The 26,824-nt window shown below is 39.6% G+C and overlaps 1 protein-coding gene across 3 annotated transcripts in view; it reads left to right on the top strand.

Annotated features, from left to right (window-relative positions):
- LOC133576873 (putative monooxygenase p33MONOX) overlaps positions 1-17,870 on the top strand; it is a 33,000-nt gene extending 15,130 nt beyond the window's left edge. For all 3 annotated transcript variants that reach the window (XM_061930233.1, XM_061930235.1, XM_061930234.1), the window contains exons 6-8: positions 9,728-9,891; positions 10,054-10,226; positions 17,018-17,870. In XM_061930233.1, the coding sequence (XP_061786217.1) occupies positions 9,728-9,891; positions 10,054-10,226; positions 17,018-17,223 (543 nt within the window). In that variant the 3' untranslated portion in view covers positions 17,224-17,870. The remainder of the gene's footprint in view (positions 1-9,727; positions 9,892-10,053; positions 10,227-17,017) is intronic.
- Positions 17,871-26,824: the final 8,954 nt, after the last annotated feature.

Raw genomic sequence — 26,824 nt, 5'->3', positions numbered from 1 at the left:
CACCACATGGACTCAGGAACACTTCAGAAACCCACTGTCAGTAACTACAGTTGGTCGCTACATCTGTAAGTGCAAGTTAAAACTCTCCTATGCAAGGTGAAAACCGTTTATCAACAACACCCAGAAATGCCGTCGGCTTCGCTGGGCCTGAGCTCATCTAAGATGGACTGATACAAAGTGGAAAAGTGTTCTGTGGTCTGACGAGTCCACATTTCAAATTGTTTTTGGAAACTGTGGATGTCGTGTCCTCCGGACCAAAGAGGAAAAGAACCATCTGTATTGTTATAGGCGCAAAGTGTAAAAGGCAGCATGTGTGATGGTATGGGGGTGTATTAGTGCCCAAGACATGGGTAACTTACACATCTGTGAAGGCACCATTAATGCTGAAAGGTACATACAGCTTTTGGAGCAACATATGTTGGCATCCAAGCAAAGTTACCATGGACGCCCCTGCTTATTTCAGCAAGACAAAGCCAAGCCACATGTTACATCAACGTGGCTTCATAGTAAAAGAGTGCGGATACTAGACTGGCCTACCTGTAGTCCAGACCTGTCTCCCATTGAAAATGTGTGGCGCATTATGAAGCCTAAAATAGCACAACGGAGACCCCCGGACTGTTGAACAACTTAAGCTGTACATCAAGCAAGAATGGGAAAGAATTCCACCTGAGAAGCTTCAAAAATGTGTCTCCTCAGTTCCCAAACCTTTACTGAGTGTTGTTAAAAGGAAAGGCCATGTAACACAGTGGTGAACATGCCCTTTCCCAACTACTTTGGCACGTGTTGCAGCCATGAAATTCTAAGTTAATTATCATTTGCAAAAAAAACAACAACAAAGTTTATGAGTTTGAACATAAAATATGTTGTCTTTGTAGCATATTCAACTGAATATGGCTTGAAAAGGATTTGCAAATCATTGTATTCCGTTTATATTTACATCTAACACAATTTCCCAACTCATATGGAAACGGGGTTAGTACATCAGGTTAAGTTCAAGTTAAAGGTAAAGTACCCATGACTGTCACACACACACTAGGTGTGGCGAAATTATTATCTGCATTCGACCCATCCCCATGTTCACCCCCTGGGAGGTGAGGGGAGCAGTGAGCAGCAGCGGTGGCCACGCCCGGGAATAATTTTTGGTGATTTAACCCCCAGTTCCAACCCTTGATGCTTTTTTATGTTTTCTACTGGAGGTGATTTTTTTCAATGGGAAAAACAAATGTGCCTGGGCTCAGAAAAGGTTGACAACCCTGCATGATGTAACATGTGTGTATCAGCAGCGTTGCTAAGCGACGTCCTCGGCCCAGCCCTTTATTATACGCCACCGCGTCACAATACACCCGACTGTTCAGAACCCTGTACTTGAATAATGGACAAAATAAAGAAAGCAAACGCCAGGGAACGTCAAAGAAGCGTCATCATAAAAAGGTAGGTGGAGACGGGCTGTTTTTATGCGAGCGACGCAGGCCAGCGGTGGCTCGGACGCCGGAAGTAGGCCACGGCAAAAGCATGTTAGCTCAGCGACGTTAGCATGGAGGCTAAACCGAGCAAAAGCACCCTAATGTGCCTTTGTTTCGCGCTGCTGGCAGCAGAACATTCAACCATGGAGGGGTTTTGTCAAGCTGCTTGATACGTGAGTGAGACAACTTTGGCACTTGAGCACACTTTGTACGCAGCGTGATTAGCTGCTATGCGGCAAACGCTGCTAGCCTAAATAACAACAGTGTTTACAAATAGATCGCATTAACAACCTCAAAGTGGCTCAGCTCACCTCATTTATTTCACTTCTAACATATATGCAGCTTTGTCAAACCCTAATCACTTAAATGCCTTTTATCTGTGTTGAATCCAAACTGTCCTTACGCGAACCTACAAGACTAATTCACTCTTGTGACCAAATAAACACATTCTTATTTGATATAGAGCAGTGGTTCTTAACCTTGTTGGAGGTTCCCAACCACACCACTTTCATATGAACAGTCACCCAACCCTTCTTTAGTGACAAATAAAATGTTGTTTTTTCATTCTAATTCAAGACAAAGTTATATGTTTGTGGTAACACTTTAGTATGGGGAACATATTCTCAGTAATAAAGACTTAATTTAGAGTTATTTGGACACTAGGGGAACGTATTCTAAGTAATAAAGACTTAATTTAGAGTTATTTGGACACTAGGGGAACGTATTCTAAGTAATAAAGACTTAATTTAGAGTTATTTGGACACTAGGGGAACATATTCTAAGTAATGAAGACTTACTTTAGAGCAGGGGTCACCAACCTTTTTGAAACCAAGAGCTACTTCTTGGGTACTGATTAATGCGAAGGGCTACCAGTTTCCATTAAGGCTGAAACGACGCGTCGACGTAGTCGATGTCATCGGTTACGTAAATACGTCGACGCCGTTTTGTGCGTCGGCGCGTCGCATATTTACGTCACACTACTTTACTGTCATGGCGGAGCGCAAAGCAGACGATGCGAGCGAGGGGAAAAAAGCACGCCAAAAGTCGTCAAAAGTGTGGGAGTATTTCAATAAACGGCCTAATAATGTTGTTGTATGCACACTGTGTCGAGCGGAAATGGCCTATCATAGCAGCACAACGGCTATGAACGAACATTTGAAAAGAAAACCCCCGACAGCGTTCTTGCCATCACCATCAACAAGTCAATCGTCCGCGTGCGTATACGTTGTCATTATTACACAAAAACATGAATGTGTCATTTGTATCTGCGTTGTAAATTCATAAACTAAAGCACCGTTTCGCTCTGAGAGGCGCGTTTGGCGTGCCTGTTCAGTGTTTACAAAGACGCGCTCCTCTTTAACGCTGTGGAGAGGCGGCGGCGGCGAGCGAGCGGCGAGGCGGGGCGCGCCGGGAGCGACGCCGCAATCGTGCCCAGGTGCGCGATCCGCGCAGTTGGAAGAGAAAAGACTTTGTGTAAAATTAAAAGATTGTAAACCTGGCAAAGCCGTCTGGCGTTCAGTCTGTCGGTCCTGAAAGAACCCCACGGCACAAGACGTGTCACAAACGCTAACGTTAATTAGTTGTGCAAATACCTTTTACAACATTAACAGTTACATATACTATGTACAAACGAACAATTAACTTTCACTTTAATCATACTATCATTGTTGTGTTATTAAGCAAAATAAGCAATACTTTTACTTTTGTTGAAATGTTTACACTGTACACTTTTTTGTTTTGGATGTTTAGCTTTATTTTTGCACATTTTAGCAAATAAGCAATACTTTTACTTTTGTTGAAATGTTTACACTTGTTACAGAATATTTCCGTTTTGCACTTTTTTGTATTGGCTGTTTATTTTTATTTTTGCACATTTTAAAGCAAAATAAGCAATACTTTTCCTTTTGAAATGCTTATACTATTCCAGAATATTAAGATTTGCACTGGATGTTTACTTTTATATTTGCACATTAAAAAGCAAATAAGCTACTTTTAATTTTGTTAAATGTTAAAAGTTTTAAATGTTTACATTGTTACAGAATATTTTGTCATGTTGTTGTCAATGTTGACTGAGTGGCCATACTTTTTTTTTTGTAAATAAAAGCCATGCCTTTTGAAAAAACTGGCCTACATTTATTTTTTCCTCTTCATTTTAAATTTAAAAAAAAATCGGTAAAAGGAAAAATAATCTATAGATTAATCGAAAAAAATAATCTATAGATTAACCGATTAATCGAAAAAAATAATCTATAGATTAATCGATAGAAAAATAATCGTTAGCTGCAGCCCTAGTTTCCATCCATCCGTTTTCTACCGCTTATTCCCTTTTGGATCGCGGGGGACGCTGGAGCCTATCTCAGCTACAATCGGGCAAGTCGCCACCTCATCGCAGGGGCTACCAGTTTGATACAAACCATTGGCGTTGTTAGGCCTATTTTAGGGGGGCTCAAGCCCCCCTAAAATGTTCTTAAGCCCCCCTAAATAATTTGGTGTTTTATATATATATATATAATTGTTTTAAAAAAAATTTTAACAAATACATGCCAACATATTCATTATAAAGTGGCCCGAATATGAGTTTAAATAAATTAATCATATAACCTGTCATTATTCACTCAGTTTCCCCTCACTTCATAACATAAATCACCAAAAATTATTCCTGGGTGTGGCACCGCTGCTGCCCACTGCTCCCCTCACCTCCCAGGGGGTGAACAAGGGGATGGGTCAAATGCAGAGGACACATTTCACCACACTTAGTGTGTGTGTGTGTGTGTGTGTGTGTGTGTGTGTGTGTGTGTGTGTGTGTGTGTGTGTGACAATCATTGGTACTTTAAGGGAGAGAGCCCCTTTAGTGTGTCGGTATCCAATCCATTCCACTTGTTCATATAGAAAATGCCCACATCCCTCAAAATCCAGTCCACATTTTCTCTGCGTCCTTGGACTTGTTCATATAGAAAAATGCCCACATCACTCTTGTAGAATCTATATAAAGTAATATACATTAGTCTAATGTTAAAACAATGAAAAAAACATGAAATATATTTGTTTTATTGTATTGTTACATTAATAGCTGTTGTATTGTTATAGAATGGCTTGTTAAACATTTCATAGGATTTTTAGAGGGAGGAAAAACCAAGACATTTAATATAAAATGTCAAATTAATAAATGCATTAAAAGAAAAAGAAAAAAAATGGTTAAAAGCCATCGTTCCGGGGAGTGCATTTTTTAAATAACACTAATAACAATTAATCATTTCTAAGTCTTTGTTAGCCGTTTGTGAAGCTAAGCCCCCTGTCCTTAAAAGCTAGTGACGCCCCTGATACAAACTGAAATAAATTGCCAGAAATAGCCAATTTGCTCAATTTACCTTTAACTCTGTTATTATTAATAATGAATGATATTTATCTTTGTGGAAACACTGATAATCTTAATGATTTCTCACAATAAATATATATAGAAACAGATAAATATCAATATGCAACACTTTATTTTTATATTTTCTCTAAGTGCACATTTTTTAAATTGAACATTTTCAAATGATCACTTCTAAGACAGTCTTGTGAAATCACAATATCCCATTTGAACTAGCTAGCCACTAACATTTTTTAACAAATCATGAATGACTTTGCACCATGTTTGTACAAATAATAACTCATGTCAAATACAAAAGTCAACTCTCAAATGTTGAAATAAATCATGTCACACTTTGAACTGGACACCAAATCTGTTATGTTTCTTTGTCAGTTAGTGAAGACCAAGTCTTTCAAATATTTTCTTGGATTTTCAAATTCTATTTGAGTTTTGTCTCTCTTAGAATTAAAAATGTCGAGCAAAGCGAGACCAGCTTGCTAGTAAATTAAAAAAATGTAAAAAAATAGAGGCAGCTCACTGGTAAGGGCTGCTATTTGGGCTATTTTTAGAACAGGCCAGCGGGCAACTCATCTGGTCCTTACGGGCTACCTGGTGCCCGCGGGAACCGCGTTGGTGACCCCTGATTTAGAGTTATTTGGACACTAGGGGAACATATTCTAAGTAACAGACACTTAATTTAGAGTTATTTGTACACTAGGTGAACATATTCTAAGTAATAAAGACTTAATTTAGAATTATTTGTACACTAGGGGAACATCCATCCATCCATTTTCTACCGCTTGTCCCTTTTGGGGTCGCGGGGGGTGCTGGAGCCTATCTCAGCTGCATTCGGGCGGAAGGCGGGGTACACCCTGGACAAGTCGCCACCTCATCACAGGGTCAACACAGATAGACAGACAGCATTCACACACTAGGGCCAATTTAGTGTTGCCAATCAACCTATCCCCAGGTGCATGTCTTTGGCGGTGGGAGGAAGCCGGAGTACCCGGTGGGAACCCACGCAGTCACGGGGAGAACATGCAAACTCCGGGATTGAACTCAGGACTACTCAGGACCTTCGTATTGTTATTTGGACACTAGGGGAACATATTCTAAGTAATAAAGACTTAATTTATGCCCAGGTCTGAGTTATTGTCATGTTGAGTAAAAAACAAATTTTTGTCTTTGCAAACCTTACAAAAGATCATTTTCTAGTAAAACTCACAAATACATTATTCCAGGCATTATTAGACATTTTGCATGTTTGGTTTTGGAGTTATGTTTACATAACTTTAATATTTAGTATGACACTTATAATGTCATATTGAGTAAAAACATATTTTTTGTCTTTGCAAACTTTACAAAAAAATACTTTTTCTAGTAAAACTTGCAAAGATACATTATTCCAGGCATTATTAGACATTTTGCATGTTTGGTTTTGGAGTTTTTGTATAACTTTCATATTTAGTATGACAGTTATACTGTCCTATTGCGTAAAAAACTATTTTTTGTCTTTGCAAAACTTACAAAAGATCAGTTTTCTAGTCAAACTCTCAGAGGTACATTATTCCAGGCATTATTAGACATTTGGCATGTTTGGTTTTGAGTTTTTATATAACTTTCATATTTAGTATGACAGTTATACTGTCTTGTTTTGTAAAACAAAAACAAAATGTTGTCTTTGCAAACCTTACAAAAGATAATTTTTCTAGTAAAACTCACAAAGATACATTATTAGACATTTTGCATGACGTTCTAACTCAGTGTTTACGGTATTTCCAAAGTTAATAATATGCCTTATCATAACTGTCAACATTCCGCCCACCTCGCAGGACAAATGATTGGCCCCAAGAAACGTTGACGCACTTCAGTTGTTGTTTGCTTATCTGCAGGTTAAAAACACACTGATGTCCATTACTTTGACTCACACCATTGCACTCTGCTGTGCATCACTGATGACAAAAATACAAATGCTGGAAATAAATGTTGATTTATAGATATTGCATTGCAGCCCTCTCAAAAAAACAAAATAATATCCTCAAAGTTCTGAGCGAAAATCTCTTACGATACAGCACATCAGTAAAGTATTCACTTGGTTTCATCTTTTTCACAGATTATGTTACAACCTTACTCCAAAATAAAATGTTTTTTATCCTCAAAGTTGTACAGGCAATACCCCATAATGACAATGTGAAAGTTTATTAAAAATGAAAAAGTAAAAATGTACATGAATATTCACAGCCTTTGCCTCAAAGTTCAAGGTTTCTTTAATGGTACCCGGAGGTAAAATATTTGTGTAGACATTTGTAATTCAGCGTCAGGACATAATGAGGCAAGCAGACACAAATCATAAAAATCCACAAACGATCACCAGTATACAGGCACACTGTAGAACAATAAAATATAATACCTAATAGACATGATAAACATTGTGATTACAGTGCTTTGGCATAGTAAATACATTAAAAAACTCAATCACAATGTGATAGCCTTATGTATTAAACATGTGATGGCAGCAGGTACAAAAGTATTTGTATATATTGCTCAACACAATTGGCAGCAATTACAGCCTCAAGTCTTTTTGAGTATGATGCCACAATCTTGGCACAACTATTTTTGGGCATTTTCGCCCATTCCTCTTTGCAGCACCTCTCAAGCTCCATCAGGTTGGATTTTCATCCAGAATGTCTCTGTACATTGTTGCATTCATCTTTCCCTGTATCCTGACCAGTCTCCAAGTTGAAACCCATCCCCACACCATGATGCTGCCACCATGCTTCACTATAGGGATGGTATTAGCCAGGTGATGAGCGGTGCCTGGTTTCCTCCAAACATGATGCTTGGCATTCACACCAAAGAGTTCAATCTTTGTCTCATCAGACCAGAGGATTTTTTTCCTCATGGTCTCAGCTTTTTTCATGGGCATTTTTTTTACTCAGAAATGCCTAATTGGTGGATTTCTGCAGAGATGGTTGTCCTTCTGGAAGGTTCTCATCTCTCCACAGAGGAATGCTTTAGCTCAGAGAGAGTGACCATGGGGTTCTTGGTCACCTCTCTGACTAGACTAAGATGAATGCAGCAATGTACAGAGACATCCTGGATGAAAACCAACGCTTCCCATCCAACCTGATGGAGCTTGAAATGGGCAAAGAGAAATGGGCGAAACTGGCCAAAGATACGTGTGCCAAACTTGTGGCATCGTATTCAAAAAGACTTGAGGCAGTAATTGCTTTGTTGATGACAAAGTATTCAGCAAAGGCTGTTAATACTTACGAACATGTGATTTTTTTTTTTTCTCTTTGTTTAATAAATTTGCTAAAATTAATATTACTTTTCACATTGTCATTATGGGGTATTGTGTGTAGAATTTGAATTGATTCCATTTTGAAATAATGCTGTAACATAACAAAATGTGGAAAAAGTGAAGCGCTATGAATTATTTCTGAATGTACAAGCAAAATGTAACAAATCAATTAAGTTGACTTGCCACCTAGGGCTGCAACTAACAATTATTTGAATAGTTGACTCGTCTCTTAGAGTCTGACGTTGTGTCCGTCATTTGGTCTAAACTCAATCGTAAAATCTAATATAGTAAATAACATTTAAACAAAAACAAATGACTGAGAAACAAATAGTTTTGCTGTACGACACAAATTACATAACCGGAGTGAAAAATCGACAGATCTGAAGTGCAAGATGTCCCTTAATCACAACATTCATTGTAAAAAGTCTTTTTTTATCAAGGACTGTTAGGGTTATTTAACTGCAATTGTTATGAATAAAACCATGAACATGACCATTCCTGGCGGTCTATTAATTAAAATGTAGAGATGTCCGATAATATCGGACTGCCGATATTATCGGCCGATAAACGCTTTAAAATGTAATATCCTAAATTATCGGTATCTGTTTTAAAAAAGTAAAATTTATGACTTTTTAAAACGCCGCTGTGTACACGGACGTAGGGAGAAGTACAGAGCGCCAATAAACCTTAAAGGCACTGCCTTTGTGTGCCGGCCCAGTCACATAATATCTACGGCTTTTCACACACACAAGTGAATGCAAGCATACTTGGTCAACAGCCATACAGGTCACACTGAAGGTGACCATACTGTTACAAATATGCGCCACACTGTGAACCCACACCAAACAAAAATGACAAACACCTTTCGGGAGAACATCCGCACCGTAACACAACAGAACAAATACCCAGAACCCCTTGCAGCACTAACTCTTCCGGGACGCTACAATATACACCCCCGCTAACCCCTAACCCCGCCCACCTCAACCTTCTCATGCTCTCTCAGGGAGCGCATGTCCCAAATTCCAAGCTGCTGTTTTGAGGCATGTTAAAAAAAAGAATGCACTTTGTGACTTCAATGATAAATATGGCAGTGCCATGTTGGCATTTTTTTCCATAACTTGAGTTGATTTATTTTGGAAAACCTTGTTACATTGTTTAATGCATCCAGCGGGGCATCACAAGAACATTAGGCATAATAATGTGTTCATTCCACCAATGTATATATCGTTATCGCTTGATATCGGAATCGGTAATTAAGAGTTGGACAATATCGGATATTGGCAAAAATGCCATTATCGGACATCTCTATTAAAATGTGATCAGGCGACTCGTAGACCATAATACATATTTGTCTATGCGTCCCTATACTGTAACTCTCCTATTGCCAAATTTAGACACCAAATTCCAGCATTTACTGCAAACTCATAACTTGCTGTTGTCATGTTTACCTTTAATTTCAACAGCAGTGAGTTTTATTTAGTCAGTTTACTACATGTTCTCTATTATTACATTTGACAAATACTTAGTAATAGCTAAGAAGTACAGTTTAGTAGTGTAGTGTACATTGTGGGATTTGTTACGATTTGTTCTTGCTTTGCTGTTTTGCAGAAGCTGAGAATGTCAATCGGGGACTTGAAGGACGACAGGCTTACAACATCGGCACAATCCACCCCAAGTGGCACCCCCGGCGTCACTCCCTCGGTCACCCCCTCTGTCACGCCATCTGTCACCCCCTGCGTCAGTCCCCTTGCATCACCTGCTGTGGTTCGCAGGTAGGCCGCAGCCATCCACGTCCAAGTTGTTCACATTGTGTCCCGTCGATGCCCCACATGCTTGGTGTCTAAAACTGGCGCTCTGCATCAGCCATGTTATTCGCCAGCTGGCATAAGAGCGGCGTGCTCACAACTCACGCTGCGTCTTTGGCGGGGCTGTAGGAGCTGGTTCCAGCGGAGTCCTGCACCTTTCCTCGCCCCGCTCGAGAGTAACTGTCCCAACTACACATCAGACATGGGAGGAAACCAGGGAGGAGAGGACAGGTGGAGCTTTTTTGGAACTCGCCCTGTGGTACAGAAGTCCCCCACTCACCCAGGGTCTGACACTGGCACAGGTGAGGCACTCATTGCTCAGTTTCAAGGAAGTAGGAGGTTTTGATGCATGTAGACTAGACCTGCAGGAATTGCGATTTTTCTTTCCACAATTGCGATTCTATATTTTATACACATAAATGTATAAAACTGCGAAAATGATGAGCAGAGGAAGACGTGTTACTTTTAGACTGTCAAGCAACATATTCTTGTCTCAAGGTGCCACACATTAGAACACAACATTAAAAATAGTTACCGTATTTTCCGCACCATAAGGCGCCCTGGGTTATAAGCCGCGCCTTCAATGAACGGCATATTTCAAAACTTTGTCCACCTATAAGCCGCCCCGTGTTATAAGCCGCATCTAACTGCGCTAAAGGGAATGTTAAAAAAACAGTCTTTAGGCAGTTGCTGTGAAATAGTAGTCCGTGTGCGGATGGAGAGATTGCGTCTTTTCATGAACCGGAAACACCAAGAAGCACCACCTTTAAAATCATCCAGGTGAAGTTCGCTTGCTAGCGCTGTTGCCTTCATTCGAATAGTGATGGTGCTGACACTTCTGCTTGCTGCTCTCTGCTCAACAACCCACTGTTCGAGTTTGTCCTCCAACAGTTGCCATCTTGCTTTGTTCCCTCGGAAACTCTGTTTTGTCTTCTTTACCTGGCGCAGGTCATCTTGTTGCTTCCTCCACCTACGCACCATTGATTCATTTATGTTATATTCTCTTGCTGCTGCTCTATTTCCGTGTTCTTCGGCATGACTTATTGCCTTAAGTTTAAATTCTGCGTTATACGCGTGTCGCTTAGTAGGAGCCATTTTGTGGTCTTTACAGATGTAAACACACAAAGGAAATGAAACGTAATACCCGCGCGTTTCTTCTTCTACGGGGGCGGGTGGTTGCTTACCGTAGAAGAAGAAGCGCTTCCTTCTACGGGGGCGGGTGCTTACCTTGGCAGTTGCTTACCATAGAAGAAGAAGCGCTTCCTCTTCTACGGGGAAAAAAGATGGCGGCTGTTTACCGTAGTTGCGAGACCGAAACTTTATGAAAATAAATATTTATATTAATCCATATATAAGGCGCACCGGGTCATAAGCCGCACTGTCAGCTTTTGTGAAAATTTGTGGTTTTTAGGTGCGGCTTATAGTGCGGAAAATACGGTAGTTTTATACAGACAGACTCAGAGCCTTTGTCTACATCGTGCTCTTAAACTGAAGAAATAATCCATAAAAATATACAGAGTTAATAATGTAATTTAATCATAATATTAATGCAGGTACAGTGTTTCCCACAGGGCAGGCATCTATTTGTGGTGGTGTGGTCGGGGGGTGGGGGGTGGCGGCGGAGTTGGAATATAATTACAACACTTTATGTACATATTTATATACAGATTTGAACAATTAGTTATTCACTGAAATATATTTATTAATTGTGGTTCTTACAAAAAATATATCTTATAAAATATAAAAGCTAAAATGTCTCTTAAAGCTCTGCCCCTTTAATTAGTGCATACTAAATCATTTAACTTTAGCCTACTACTACAACCATATTATTTACCAGCAACATAAAGTGAAACAGAGGCAGAGGTGTATGTTTTGTCGTGGTCCTCTCTATAAGGCACATAAGAATGTAAATTAGGACCCTTTTCATGAGAAAAGTGCATTTCTGATCTGACCCTGCTTTATTTTTCAGTGTTTGCTGAGTCTCACCTGTTCCCTCCGCCCTAATTTTTCTACTTGCCCGACTTCTCAAATCTACTTGCCCCAATATTTGTACTTGTCCTGCCTAGGTTTTTTTCTGGCTGTGTAGTGCTCATGGCTTATATTTGACTAAAATCCTTCCCGTTGACTATTTACAACACTACACAGTATTTATTATTATTATTATTATTATTATCTATAATTACATTTAAATGGCATTGCATACATGTAAAATTAAATGCTATTTCACATTATTTGACCAGTAGCAGTTACACTCATCTGAACAGGTCAGCCACCTGTTTAAAGCCCCATCACAGTTGAAATCTTGAAATGAAGGGCCTTTAATGGCCAAAACATTAACCTGGACAACATTTTAACAGCTGGTTGGCTCAGATTTGATTCTTTTCATTGCATTCACATGCTGCAGTGGACACTGGACATTTTAGCTTGAGTATTAATGTAGTATCTGAAGCACCATCTCCACATGTGTTTATTGACAACAGGGTTATAACCTGGACACGTTAGCTCGTCGGTATAAAAACAGGTGACTGAGTCAAACAGCGGCGGTGTTAATGAAGCAGCGTCAGTGAAACGCTCGGTGAAATCGCGGATTATCGTTAAATATATGATGAGCCGCGAGCGATGCAGCTATAACCTATCTACCATAACCTATATTACCCTCCTATTTTGATCCCGTCCGTCCGTCCCTCTTCGTCTTCGTCTTCTTCGTCTTCGTCTTCTTCTTCTTCTGGCCCACCAGGTGAATTAAGTGCTATTGGCGGAGTTACAATGCATAGTAGGCTACCGCCACCTACTGCACCGGAGTTGTAACTACAAGCAACATTCACAGACAGAGTCCCATTGCTTTTATGAGCGGTCGAGCGAGTCAAAAGCCGAAAAATCCATTTGTGGCGGACGTAATTCTTTCGTGGCGGGCCGCCACAAATAAATGAATGTGTGGGAAACACTGAGGTAACCATTTAAAACTTTTCTTTTTCATTACTGTAGAATTGTTTACCATTGTACTGTAATTGGAAGGTAAATAACTTTGCTGTCCTAAATAAAATAAATGAACAAAAGCATTAAAAGGACTAATTTCTGTAAGCAAAAAGGTAACTGGAATAAATATTGGAACACCCTAATGTGCTTTTTTTCCCAGTTTGAAAATCAAGGTTGGACGTTGTCTTTTTTTTTTTTTTCCATGTTATCGCGGCATTCTCGCTCGATGATGGGCTCATATTGCCATCCGATTGGAAGCTGAAATATTCCCACAATGAGCCATTTGGCTTTGTAATCTTTAGTTTTTTCCCTCCTAATTTTGTTACTTTGCGGAACCTCTCACTGGCAAGTCGTGAGGCTCTCCGTGCTTTGATTACGCGGAGTCGATCTCCGCTCACAGACACAAAGATTGTGAATGACAAAAAAACACAAAGCTCACTGCGTTCAGTTAATTGTACTGTTAAATGAACACGCTCAGGCAGAGAGCGATATGCATAAAGTGAGACTTCTTTGTCCATATTTGAAGCGAGGAAAAAACGTGAGGCTCAACATTTCTGATTGGTGAACATGTCTGTCACTCAAATGACTTTTAATTATAAGAATACATTTTATTTCTAGGCGCCTTTCGAGACACTCAAGGACACCGTACATTCGTTAAATTACTCCACCTCTTGCGGTTAAGTAATGGCACTAATTAAAACCTCAATGTGGATTTATGATGCAGCCCTCCTGCTGGAGGTGATTGTCTTCACGTTCAAAGTAAACATAGCAGAGTTTTTTTGTATTGTCACTTTTGCCGTATTGTTTTAAGCAGCCAGGTCAGATGTGGAGTATTAAAGGGGAACTGCACTTTTTTGGAGTTTTGCCTGTCATTCACAATCCTTATGTAAGTCAAAAGCACATATGTTTTTCTTTTTCTTATGCATTGTAACTAGTAAATAAATGCCACCAAAAATCTGCTTACAGCAGAGCCTATGAGAGTCGCTCTAGTCTCTCGCTAGTCTTAAGCGCTTAAAAAAAAATCCCAAAACGTCCTTCAATGTTTTATATACAGGCTGTACTGTAAGTATATATGTAATGTAGTAACAGGCACATGTTAACATGTGTAATATTTACCTATTTTGATCATTTAAAGCATACGGAGGAGCATTATTTTCACAAAAGCATCACAACGTTCGCTTCTTTCTTCAACATCACGAGAGACGAACATAATAAAACATCACTTACTGTACAATATCTGCTCTCACTGGGATGTCGACTGTCAGGATGTTCATAATACCCGCTTTGATGAAGGACTCATAATCCTCACCAAGAAAAAAGGGGGTTGGAACCAAGTGTAACAGGTACGTTAGCTATTATAGTAGACGTTCTCAATATTTGGGCTAATCAGAAGTCTAGATTACGACTCGGAGAGAGTAGGACAGACACAATTAAATGCTTTAAATGATACTGGTGTTATTGAAATATGTACAGTGCAACAAATAGTGGACATACATTGATAGGAATGGCCATTCAAAACAAAAGAAAAAAACAGCAAGGGTTCAGGTCATTCATAACAGGTAGTATCAAAAGTTCTTAAAAGGTCATATGAGACTGATCGCAGTCCATATGCGCATTCAGAGTTCACACAGCCACACGCTTTGGGGTTGTGGGTATGGCAGTTTGTAGTGAGAGTTCAGTTTATGGGCAGGGTGTGTATGAGGTAGTGCAAAGGGCCGCAGAGCAATGAGGTGCGAGGCAAGGGGTTGGGCTATAAGCCGCCTACCGGCCCGACCAGAGCAGGTGGAGTTCAGGGGTTGAGAGGTGGAGATCCTTGGGCTCAGGCTCCAGGCCTATCTACAGCTCGCCATCCAAGACTTAGGGACCTGGCCTGCGGAAGCACAGGACCCGAAGTTCAATCAATGTGCGCACATAACATCAACATTAAGTCATCTATCGTTCCACCTTCAATAAATAAGTTACACTTATTATTATCATTATTAGCTATAATACTGCTAACATGAACAATATTTAAACAATCACATGCATGTATAAAATAAAGTGTGTCACTATGACGGGAGTAACATTAACAATAACTGTGACGTCACTATTCATTCAATGTCTTTACCATAGCATAAAAAGTGCAAATGGCCTTAAAACGACACAACACTCAGTTACCATATGTAAATACACAAAATAAATAAGACTCGACATAAATATAAATTCAATCGGATCAGAAACATTGGAGGAAACGGGATTAAAAGCCGATGCTAACCGCCCTTAGGAAATACATGGGTACGGCTAGTCGCTACTATTAGCAAACAGATTCACTTACCAACTCGGCTTAATATCTTATCATCGATAGACTCTCTCGTCGCAACACGTCCCTGATGTTCGGCACCTACAAGTTTACAATTAGTTGTAAAATGTTTTTACAATATGCAAGCAAAGGACAACTTTAAAACATACCGGCTTCATATTAGCCACCGCACCTGGCAGCCATCTTGGAATGCTGGATGTTATAGAGCGTGATTGGCTGCAGCGGCTCACGTGAGCGCCTGTGTTAAACTGGCGAGATTAAACGTGGATAATATTAGGAGATGTCATGAGGGGAAATATGGCTTATTTCCCACCAGTGTTACACAAGCGTCTTTTTGTGTCTTTCTCGCCTTTTTCCCGGATCTATATTGGCTGTCAAAGTTGACCAACTTGTCAGATTATGTCACTATCAAAATAAGAGACATTATTTTAGATCTAGAATAAACTTTCACCAGCTTTAAGGCGAGAAAGTAGCTCAGCAGCTAGTTAGCGCTGTGTCACAATGCTCCACTAGTTAGTGTTTATAATAACAATATCACTAATACTTGCTTAATATTTATGTCACTAAATGTAAATGCGCTTTTTGGATCTTTACGGTTGGATTAGAGGACCTCCCGTTGACTCCATTGTAAGCAGACTTTATTTACAAGTTAGATACATTCCGTCCTATTGTTTCTCAAAATGATTGTTTCCCTTTAAGTGAACTTGTTAGCGGTTTTTTGTTTTCTATCCTTGGTACTTTCTGCTTTCTGCTCAGTGGGTCTCACGAAATGCACTGTAGTGAAGGATCTCACATGAGGATAGTTCAACCTTCCAGTAGTTGTGTGCTGTAGATTTCAGGCTGCACCGCATACTTCAATGACTTCATTCAAGTATTGTTTTTTCACCAAATGTCGAGAGAAGAAAGAAACAGAGAAAACCTAGATTGATATCGAGCAATATTAAAACAAACCCCCTTAACTAGAGCTGTCCGATAGTATCGGGCTGCCGATAAATGCTTTAAAATGTAATATCGGAAATTATTGGTATCAGTTTCAAAAAGTAAAATCTATGACTTTTTAAAACGCTGCTAAACGGAGTGATACATGGACGTAGGGAGAAGTACAGAGCGCCAATAAACCTTAAAGGCACTGCTTTTGCGTGCCGGCCCAGTCACATAATATCTACGCCTTTTCACACACACAAGTGAATGCAATGCATACTTGGTCAACAGCCATACAGGTCACACTGAGGGTGGCCGTATAAACAACTTTAACGCTGTTACAAATATGCGTTACACTGTGAACCCACACCAAACAAGAATGACAAACACATTTCAGGAGAACATCCGTACTGTAACACAACAGAACAAATACCCAGAACCCCTTGCAGCACTAACTCTTCCAGGACGCTACAATATACACCCCCACTACCCCTAACCCCGCCCACCTCAACCTCCTCATGCTCTCCCAGGGAGAGCATGTCCCAAATTCCAAGCTGCTGTTTTGAGGCATGTTAAAAAAAAGAATGCACTTTGTGACTTCAATAATAAATATGGCATTTTTTTCCATAACTTGAGTTGATTTATTTTGGAAAACCTTGTTACATTGTTTAATGCATCCAGCAGGGCATCACAACAAAATGAGGCATAATAACGTGTTAATATGTATATATCGGTATCGCTTGATATCGGAATCGGTAATTAAGAGTGGGACAATATCAGATATTGACAAAAAAGCCATTATCAGACATCTCTACCCTTAATAATAAAATAATAAAGGTGTAAATGTGCTTTAGGTCATTAAGCCTTGTTGAATAATTGCGACTTCCTTCCCTGTAGGCTTTTCACTACAGTCCTACTTTGGCTTGCACAAGTCCTCCACCATTGCAGGCACCGGCCCCCACGACACCCTGAAAGTGGGGGACACCACAAGCTTCATGCCCCCCAAGATTGAAATTTCCGGCATGGACGCCAGTCAGGCGGCCCAGCGGCCACACAAACTCAAACCCCGGGACATGAACGTCTTAACACCTTCAAGTTTCTGACCACACGCAATCTCGCAGCTAGTCTGCTCTGTAGACTAGCCACCTTTACCTATCCTTAAGTGCTGGATATACACTCTTACTTACTTCCAGTTGTTTCAAACCTCTTCCATTTCAGAGCTCCAAATATGTGGAAAATGTTTTGTTCATTGCAAAAAATGTATGATGCATATTATTTGAGTAACTGCCGCACAATGTTCAGTTATTATTACTCCTGGAATTAGACGCAAGTTGTCTTGGTCCGCTCACTGCTCCAGCTTTTCTTGTTCTAGCACATCTTCTCAAATCATTTGTTGTATTTTGCTAAGACACCACAGACTTGTAGTTATGTTAGCATGAAGACTGGTACAGTGTAGTGTTATGTTGCACAATGAACATGCTGCTTTTTTGTCATGACTGCTTACCCCGAACAAATATTTGTATTAAGCCCATTGTAATCTTGACATTTCTCATTTATGTTTAAAATGTTACGTTGCTTTTTTTGTATAGGCTCACAATACACTTCAATATGACAGTCAAAAGTATCGCAGTGGTTGTGTTTTTTTCAAATGTGTATTTTTCCCTGAAACTATTTGGAGGTTTCTGTTTGTGTAAATGCACACGGGATGCCTTCCCACTCGCACGTGTAAATAAATACACATCCAAACATACGCTTGCTTTTTATCACCGGCGTGTCAAAATAAACAAAACCAGGAATTTTTTTTTTTAACTTTTAAAAAACACCCTCTCTAAACTCCAGTGTTTTTCTTCAAATTTATGCGAAGAAAAATGGCGATTTCCAAACTGTAATGGAGGATAAAAAATGTATATCGAGTGACTAATTGCATGTTTTCCTTTTGAAAAGATGGCATTCTTGCCTTAATTACAGTCGCTGACCAGAAGATGTCAGCAGAAGCTCACATTTATGCTCCCGAGTCAGGAACATGAGAGCAAAGTCTGCTTATGAATGAAGTTGTGTAACAAAGTCATGTTCATGGGACTGGGAGGTCAAACTCCTTTTCATTGGGGGGCCACATCGCACTTATGGCTGCCCTCAAAGGGCCACTTGTAACAGTGAATAATATAAACATTTTAAATTATTTATTGTCATATATTTTTATGTATATGTAGATTTTAGTAAAGTTTAGCTGCTGAAATTTTACCATAAAATGCACCATGTTTTTTGTCAATGGGAAAACAGTAGCACTGTTTTACTGTAAAACCTATGGTCGTTGTGTATATTACTGTAAATGGAAAAACAATATTACACATTTTTTAGTAAAATTCTGGCAACTGAGCTACCAGTTACGAAGAATAATTTTTACATTGTACAATTTGATGGATAAGTTGCTTCAAAATCATGAGTCAAGCAGATATTGACCTACTCAGTGGCCTAGTGGTTAGAGTGTCCGCCCTGAGATCGGTAGGTTGTGAGTCATACCAAAGACTATAAAAATGGGACCCATTACCTCCCTGCTTGGCACTCAGCATCAAGGCTTGGAATTGGGGGTTAAATCACCAAAAATGATTCCCGGGCGCGGCACCGCTGCTGCCCACTGCTCCCCTCACCTCCCAGGGGGTGATCAAGGGGATGGGTCAAATGCAGAGGACAAATTTCACCACACCTAGTGTGTGTGTGACAATCATTGGTACTTTAACTTAACTTTGAAGTACTTATTTTGATGTTTGAAATGTGTGATAATATACGTGTTGCAATATTACAAACCCCGTTTCCATATGAGTTGGCAAATTGTGTTAGATGTAAATATAAACGGAATACAATGATTTGCAAATCCTTTTCAAGCCATATTCAGTTGAATATGCTACAAAGACAACATATTTGATGTTCAAACTCATAAACTTTGTTTTTTTTTGCAAATAATAATTAACTTAGAATTTCATGGCTGCAACACGTGCCAAAGTAGTTGGGAAAGGGCATGTTCACCACTGTGTTACATGGCCTTTCCTTTTAACAACACTCAGTAAACATTTGGGAACTGAGGAGACACATTTTTTTAAGCTTCTCAGGTGGAATTCTTTCCCATTCTTGCTTGATGTACAGCTTAAGTTGTTCAACAGTCCGGGGGTCTCCGTTGTGCTATTTTAGGCTTCATAATGCGCCACACATTTTCAATGGGAGACAGGTCTGGACTACAGGCAGGCCAGTCTAGTACCTGCACTCTTTTACTATGAAGCCACGTTGATGTAACACGTGGCTTGGCATTGTCTTGCTGAAATAAGCAGGGGCGTCCATGGTAACGTTGCTTGGATGGCAACATATGTTGTTCCAAAACCTGTATGTACCTTTCAGCATTAATGGTGCCTTCACAGATGTGTAAGTTACCCATGTCTTGGCCACTAATACACCCCCATACCATCACACATGCTGGCTTTTACACTTTGCGCCTATAACAATCCAGATGGTTCTTTTCCTCTTTGGTCCGGAGGACACGACGTCCACAGTTACCAAAAACAATTTGAAATGTGGACTCGTCAGACCACAGAACACTTTTCCACTTTGTATCAGTCCATCTTAGATGAGCTCAGGCCCAGCGAAGCAGACGGCGTTACTGGGTGTTGTTGATAAACGGTTTTCACCTTGCATAGGAGAGTTTTAACTTGCTCTTACAGATGTAGCGACCAACTGTAGTTACTGACAGTGGGTTTCTGAAGTGTTCCTGAGCCCATGTGGTGATATCCTTTACACACTTATGTTGCTTGTTGATGCAGTACAGCCTGAGGGATGGAAGGTCACGGGCTTAGCTGCTTACGTGCAGTGATTTCTCCAGATTCTCTGAACCCTTTGATGATATTACGGAGCGTAGATGGTGAAATCCCTAAATTCCTTGCACTAGCTGGTTGAGAAAGGTTTTTCTTAAACCGTTCAACAATTTGCTCAGGCATTTGTTGACAAAGTGGTGACCCTCGCCCCATCCTTGTTTGTGAATGACTGAGCATTTCATGGAATCTACTTTTATACCCAATCATGGCACCCACCTGTTCCCAATTAGCCTGCACACCTGTGGGATGTTCCAAATAAGTGTTTGATGAGCATTCCTCAACTTTATCAGTATTTATTGCCACCTTTCCCAACTTCTTTGTCACGTGTTGCTGGCATCAAATTCTAAAGTTAATGATTATTTGCAACAAAAAATGTTTTTTTATCAGTTTGAACATCAAATATGTTGTCTTTGTAGCATATTCAACTGAATATGGCTTGAAAAGGATTTGCAAATCATTGTATTCCGTTTATATTTACATCTAACACAATTTCCCAACTCATATGGAAACGGGGTTTGTAGACCTAAGTAATCATTAAAAGAAGGCAGAGGTTTTATTGAACAAGTATATTTGATATGTGAGGCTACTGTAACATTACAGACAGCATCAACAATGATACTGTACTCCATAATAGTACATATTTAGTACCACTAGATATAGCCCGTGTACTGACCACAGTTTGACAATCCCTGGACTCATGCACTCAAATCAGTGGTGTAGAACTGCACTGCATTATTCTATATTATTTTGCCTCCCATGTTGCTAAATAAGGTAAACAAATGAAATATTAGAAATGAACACCAGACGCAAACTTCAGAATAGGACACAAAGAAAAGTGAGCATTTGTGGCTCATTTGAAGTTGTTGTTCTGTCAGCTGTCAAACATTTCAATGACCTGCAATGTTATTCACAATCAGCTTTATTGTTTAACACACAAGCAATTTGACTTGGTGGGCTGTGCTCTCTTCAATGGAAAAGAAATAACTCAAAATATGAACAAGTACTTCAATAACTAGTGAAATAAACCAAGCAAAAAGATGAGGAAGTGAGCATGAGTTAGTACATCTTGTTAGACGGATTGTTCCACAGTTATTTCACAGCATTCATCAGATGAATAGACTGAGGGAAGAACCTGTTCTCATGACGCCTTGTTTTCTAACGTCTGTCAGTATTTCACTGAGAGCAGCGAGATATTTGCATATTTTATAAATATGTATCATTACTCTTGGCGAGACATTTAGATGTAGCATTTAAATTCAACATTTAGATTTAACATTTGGATTGATTTATTATGTTATTTTATGTATTGCCGGTAATTGAACATTTTGATTTACATTTACGTTTCACAAATAGATTTAACGTTTAGCTTTAAATTGAACTAAAATATTCAACATATAGATTCAGTAGGTTGTGAGTTCAAACCCCGGCTGAGTCATTCCAAAGACTACAAAAATGGGAGCCATTACCTCCCTGCTTGGCACATTGGAATTGGGGGTCAAATCACCAATTCCCGGGTGCGGCCACCGCTGCTGCTCACTGCTCCCCTCACCTCCCAGGGGGTGATCAAGGGTGGTGTTTCAAATGCAGAGGATAATCTCGTGTGTGTGTAACTACTTTAACTTTTTCATTTGAATTCAACATTTAGATTTAGCATGATTTAACATATATTTGGCATGAGATATAACATTTAGATTAAGATTTAACATTTGAAATTTATATTTAACATCATTTTTAACAGGAGGTAATATTTTTCATTTTCAAAACCAATACAGTAGTATATAGATTGTCTTTTAACCTTCAAGTTTATATATATATATATATATATATATATATATATATATATATATATATATATATATATACCGTTTGTCCCTTTTGGGGTAGCGGGAATATATATATATATATATATATATATATATATATATATATATATATATATATATATATATATATATATATATATATATGCTGTATATGGGGGAAGGCGTGGCGAATTTGGGAGTGGCCGTGCCAGCAATATGAGGGTTACTGGTTCAATCCCCACCTTTTCCATCCTAGTCACGTCCATTGTGTCCTTGAGCAAGACACTTCACCCTGATGGGTCCTGGTTAGCGCCTTGCATGGCAGCTCCCGCCATCAGTGTGTGTGTGAATGTGGAAATAGTGTCAAAGTGCTTTGAGTTCCTTAAAAAAAGGTAGAAAAGCGCTATACAAGTACAACCCATTTACCATATATATATATATATATATATATATATATATATATATATATATATATGTATATATGTATATATATACACGTTTTATGGTGTATTTGTTAAAGAAAACCCTGTTTTTAATGGCAAAAACACAAAATATGCAATATTTGAGTGTTTCAGTAGTGTGTATGAGAGTGTTTCAGTAGTGTGTTTGAGAGAAAAACATTTCAGTAGTGTGTATGACAGTGATTCATTAGTGTGTATGACAGTGATTCATTAGTGTGTATGAGAGCGTTTCAGTAGTGTGTATGAGAGAAAACATTTCAGTTGTTTATGTGAGAGCAATTCAGTAGTGTATGTAAGAGGTAATTCTGAATAAAGTCCCTCACCTCATAAGTTTGGACAGCTCACATCACAAATGACATAGCAAAGTTTCAAAAAAGGGCCCACAAATATGTCTACAGGCTTTTAGCCAGCTCTCTCCTAATGTGCAAACAAAGTTACAGTAACTTTTTGACATTCTTTGTGTGCCATGCACAAGGCAGCATATCATCACATCTGCAGTCGATGCCATCAAATGGCATTAATATGTGCAAATTAAAAAAACCATGGTGACCTTTGCATGATAGTTGTGCATTAACTAGCAAGCCGAAAATTAATTTGACGAAACAGGACAGAATGTTTGTTGTCGAGATTGCAAGGAGGAGGAGGTAGTCGGAGCAGTATCAAAGTCCACTGGGTTGCCTCGCCGTCTACACCCTCATTTCAACTGGACCACCAAACATTGTCAATGCAAATTGTTACTCATGTCAGCCATACCGTCAACCACACCTCCCAGCCCACTCTTGCCACGTGGAAACAAACATGGAAGCCATGAGACAGCGAGCCAGCAGGGAGCAACGGTCCCGTTTTTCCCCCGGAGGCTCAGCCACAAATTAAAAGGTTTTACTGCCTTGTTAAAAGATCTCAACAGGTATAGTGTGTGTGTGTGTGTGTGTGTGTGTGTTTTGTATGGTTACCCACAGCAACACAGCACAATGCTGAATTTCCAGAAGAACATTTCTAAGCTCAGGTCACAATCCTTCATAGTCACAGTTGTATTGTTTATTTAGTGTGTGTGTGTGTGTTGATGTTCCTGCCACCAGACACTCACCCAAGCATATCAAGTGTACACCTTCCAGGCCTTTTTCCACAAATCTTGATGTATTACTCCTTTTGTTTGTGTATCGTCGTGAGACGTGTTTGGCATTTGTCATCTCTTGACGATATCAATTTGTAACTTGGTTACACGGTTTTAAACAACCTACTCAAGATCCTATTGACCCGAGTATAAGACACTCTTCAATCTACTGTGTCGGCAAGTTTTGGAAACATTTTCAAAGAATTGATTGCAGTAAAAATACTTTCATTTTTACGTTCCTCGAGAGTTGTTGCTTTATTGAACACCATCACGCTGAAAACACTCCTCAGGGGGTCTCTGTGAAGACAAGCTGGGATTCACTTGGGCATACAGGACTGTCTCAGAATATTGTGATAAAGTTCTTTATTTTCTGTAATGCAATTAAAAAAACTAAAATATCATACATTCTGGATTCATTACACATCAACTGAAATATTGCAAGCCTTTTATTATTGCTGATTATGGCATACAGATTAAGAAAACTCAAAAATCCTATCTCAAAAAATTAGAATATTTCCCCAGACCAAGTAAAAAAAAAAAGATTTATACCAGCAAAACAAAATCAAACATTTGAAAATGTCAATGAATGCACTCAGTACTTGGTTGGGAATCCTTTTGCACGGATTACTGCATCAATACCATACCAACTTTATTTATGAAGCCCTTTAAAAACAAGCACAGGGCTGTACACCACAAAGAAATGAAGGCAAAGGACAGACTAAAAAATAACATTTAAAACAGAAATAAAAAGACACATTTAAAAAGCAAATATAAATTACCCTAAGAACAGTTTGTTAAATAAAAACAGTTTAAAAGTTAAAAGCTAAAAACAGTTCAAAGTCTCATGCTGGGTTAAAAGCCAGTGAATAAAAATGGGTTTTAAGAAGGGTCTTAAAAATAGCCAAAGAAGGGGCCTGTCTCACATGGAGAGGGAGATGGTTCCAGACTTTGGGACCCGCAACAGAGAAAGCTCTGTCCCCTCTGAGCTTGCGCTTTGTTTTGGGTACCTCCAGGATCAGCTGATCAACTGACCTGAGGGAGCGGGTGGGGGCATAGAGGTGGAGCAGCTCAGAGAGGTACGGTGGGGCAAGACCACGTAAGGATTTAAAAACAAGTAAGATCATTTTAAAATGGACTCTAAAAGACACAGTGGAGGGAGGCTAAAAGAGGAGTCATGTGCTCTCTTTTTCTGGTGTTAGTTAAAAGTCGGGCAGCTGCAGACGTGAGAGGGAGGATTGATTTATTCCAAAATACAAAGAGTTACAGTAATCCAGCCGAGATGTGATAAAGGCATGGATTACTGTCTCGAACTGTTGCCTAGAAAGAAGGTTTTTAACCTTGGCCAGCTGATGTAAATAAAAAAAGCTGGCTTTCACCACTGTGCCAATCTGACGCTCCAATTTAAAATCACAGTCAATACCAAAGCCCAGGTTGGTGACCATGGCCTTAACGTGCAAAGCCAAAGGGCCAAAGTCAACAGGGGGAGCTCACAGGTACCACTAGGTCCAAACACTATTACTTCTGTCTTCTTGTCATTGACATTTAAGAAGTTTAGGGCCATCCAGGCCTTGATATCCTCAAGACAGGCAAGTAATGGCTGTATTGAAGAGGCATGATTTCTCTTTAACGGAAAATACATTTGTGTGTCATCAGCATAACAATGAAAAGAAATATCATGCTTTCTTAGGATTGAGCCCAGGGGAGGTAAATAAATAGAAAAGAGAAGTGGTCCCAAAACTGAGCCCTGTGGGACCCCACATGTCAAGGGAGCAACGGAGGATTCAGATCCAGCAACATTCACAGAGAAGGTCCTGTTAGTCAAATATGACTTCAGCCAACTCAAAGCAGTACCACAGATGCCCACTTGATGCTGTAGGCGGCTAATTCAAATATTATGGTCCACCGTATCAAATGCTGCTGTTAGATCCAGTAAAAGTAAAATCACATGATCACCTAAATCTGTTGCTCCAAGGATGTCATTAAAAACCCTTAATAAAGCTGACTCGGTACTATGGAGTGGTTTAAACCCAGACTGGAAGACTTCTAAAACATCACAGTCCTCTAAAAAAGTGTTTAACTGGGTAAAAACAATCTTCTCCAAAATCTTTGAAAGGAAAGGCAGCTTAGAAATGGGTCTAAAATGGGCTAAAACTGAACTGTCCAGACCAGGTTTCTTTAAAAGCGGTTGAACCACGGCGTGTTTAAAACTGGTAGGAACTACACCAGAAAACAGACTGCTATTTAAAATGTTCAGAACAGGCTGCCCTATGCAAGAAAACATTTCTTTAAAAAAGGTAGGAGGGACAGCATCATGGGGAGAACCTGAGGGCTTCATATGATGAGTTAACTCTTGTAACTGCCGCAGAGTCACTTGCTCAAACTCATTCAAAACAGCAGAGTAGTTGAAGGGGACAGAAGGGTCAGAGGTCGGAACAGAAATGAGAGCCCTTGTTGTGGCAATCTTATCAATAAAATACTCTAAAAAGGCATTACACAATTCAGAGGAGGGTTCCAAACATGTAGGCTGAGGGACATTAAGAACAGAGTCAATGGTTTGGAATAAAACACGAGGGTCAAGACTATTTGAGGCAATAATGTTTGCCAAATGTTCTCTTTTTGCCTCTTTAACTGTGCTCTGATATTCATGCCAAAAGTCTTTTAAAATCTGGAGTGACACCTGAAGCTTGTGCTTCTTCCACCTGCGTTCAGCTTTGCGACACTCACGTCTGATCGCACGTCTTCTCTCATTAAACCAGGGTTCTGATTTAGTTTTAGCACTCACGTCTGATCGCACGTCTTCTCTCATTAAACCAGGGTTCTGATTTAGTTTTGGCCTTTTTCATTTTTAAAGGAGCCACTGAGTTCAAGGCAGTCTTACAGGTGGAGTCAAACAATGCATTGAGTTTCTCAGTGTCACAAAAAACAGAGTCAGAGTGTAAAAAAACCTGCTTAAAAGCAATAATAAACTGACCAGCAGTGGAAGGGTTAAAAACTCGACAGAGACGCGCAGGAGCGCACGCTCCAGCTGTCAGGCGGTTAAAACTGGCCTCAAATATGACAGGCATATGGTCTGAAAGCACATTGTCACAAATGTCCAAGTTAGACACAGGTAGACCATATGAGAGGACAAGATCAAGCGTGTGTGGGGCCAGACACAAACTGTGTCAAATGAAAAGAGTCAATAAGGTTTAAAAAATCCTTCACCAGTGGTTTGTCGGGACAACATACATGGATATTAAAATCTCCAACAATGAGGACACGATCATAGCGGGGCATAATTCCTGCTAAAAAGTCCGAAAAGTCATTGATGAAGTCCTTATTGTATTTGGGCGGGCGGTAAATGACCGCGTCAGAGCGACACACCTCAAATAAAGTCATTTCAAAGCTGGCGAAAAATGAGGAAGGAAAGCATGGCTTCCATTTAAAGTCATTTTTGTAAAGTGTCGCCGTTCCTCCTCCACGGCCTG

The sequence above is a fragment of the Nerophis lumbriciformis genome, linkage group LG36 (assembly GCF_033978685.3).
Source record: "Nerophis lumbriciformis linkage group LG36, RoL_Nlum_v2.1, whole genome shotgun sequence".
Taxonomy (NCBI): domain Eukaryota; kingdom Metazoa; phylum Chordata; class Actinopteri; order Syngnathiformes; family Syngnathidae; genus Nerophis; species Nerophis lumbriciformis.
Note: the sequence above shows the minus strand (reverse complement) of the source record. Positions and strands in the feature narration are given on the sequence as shown.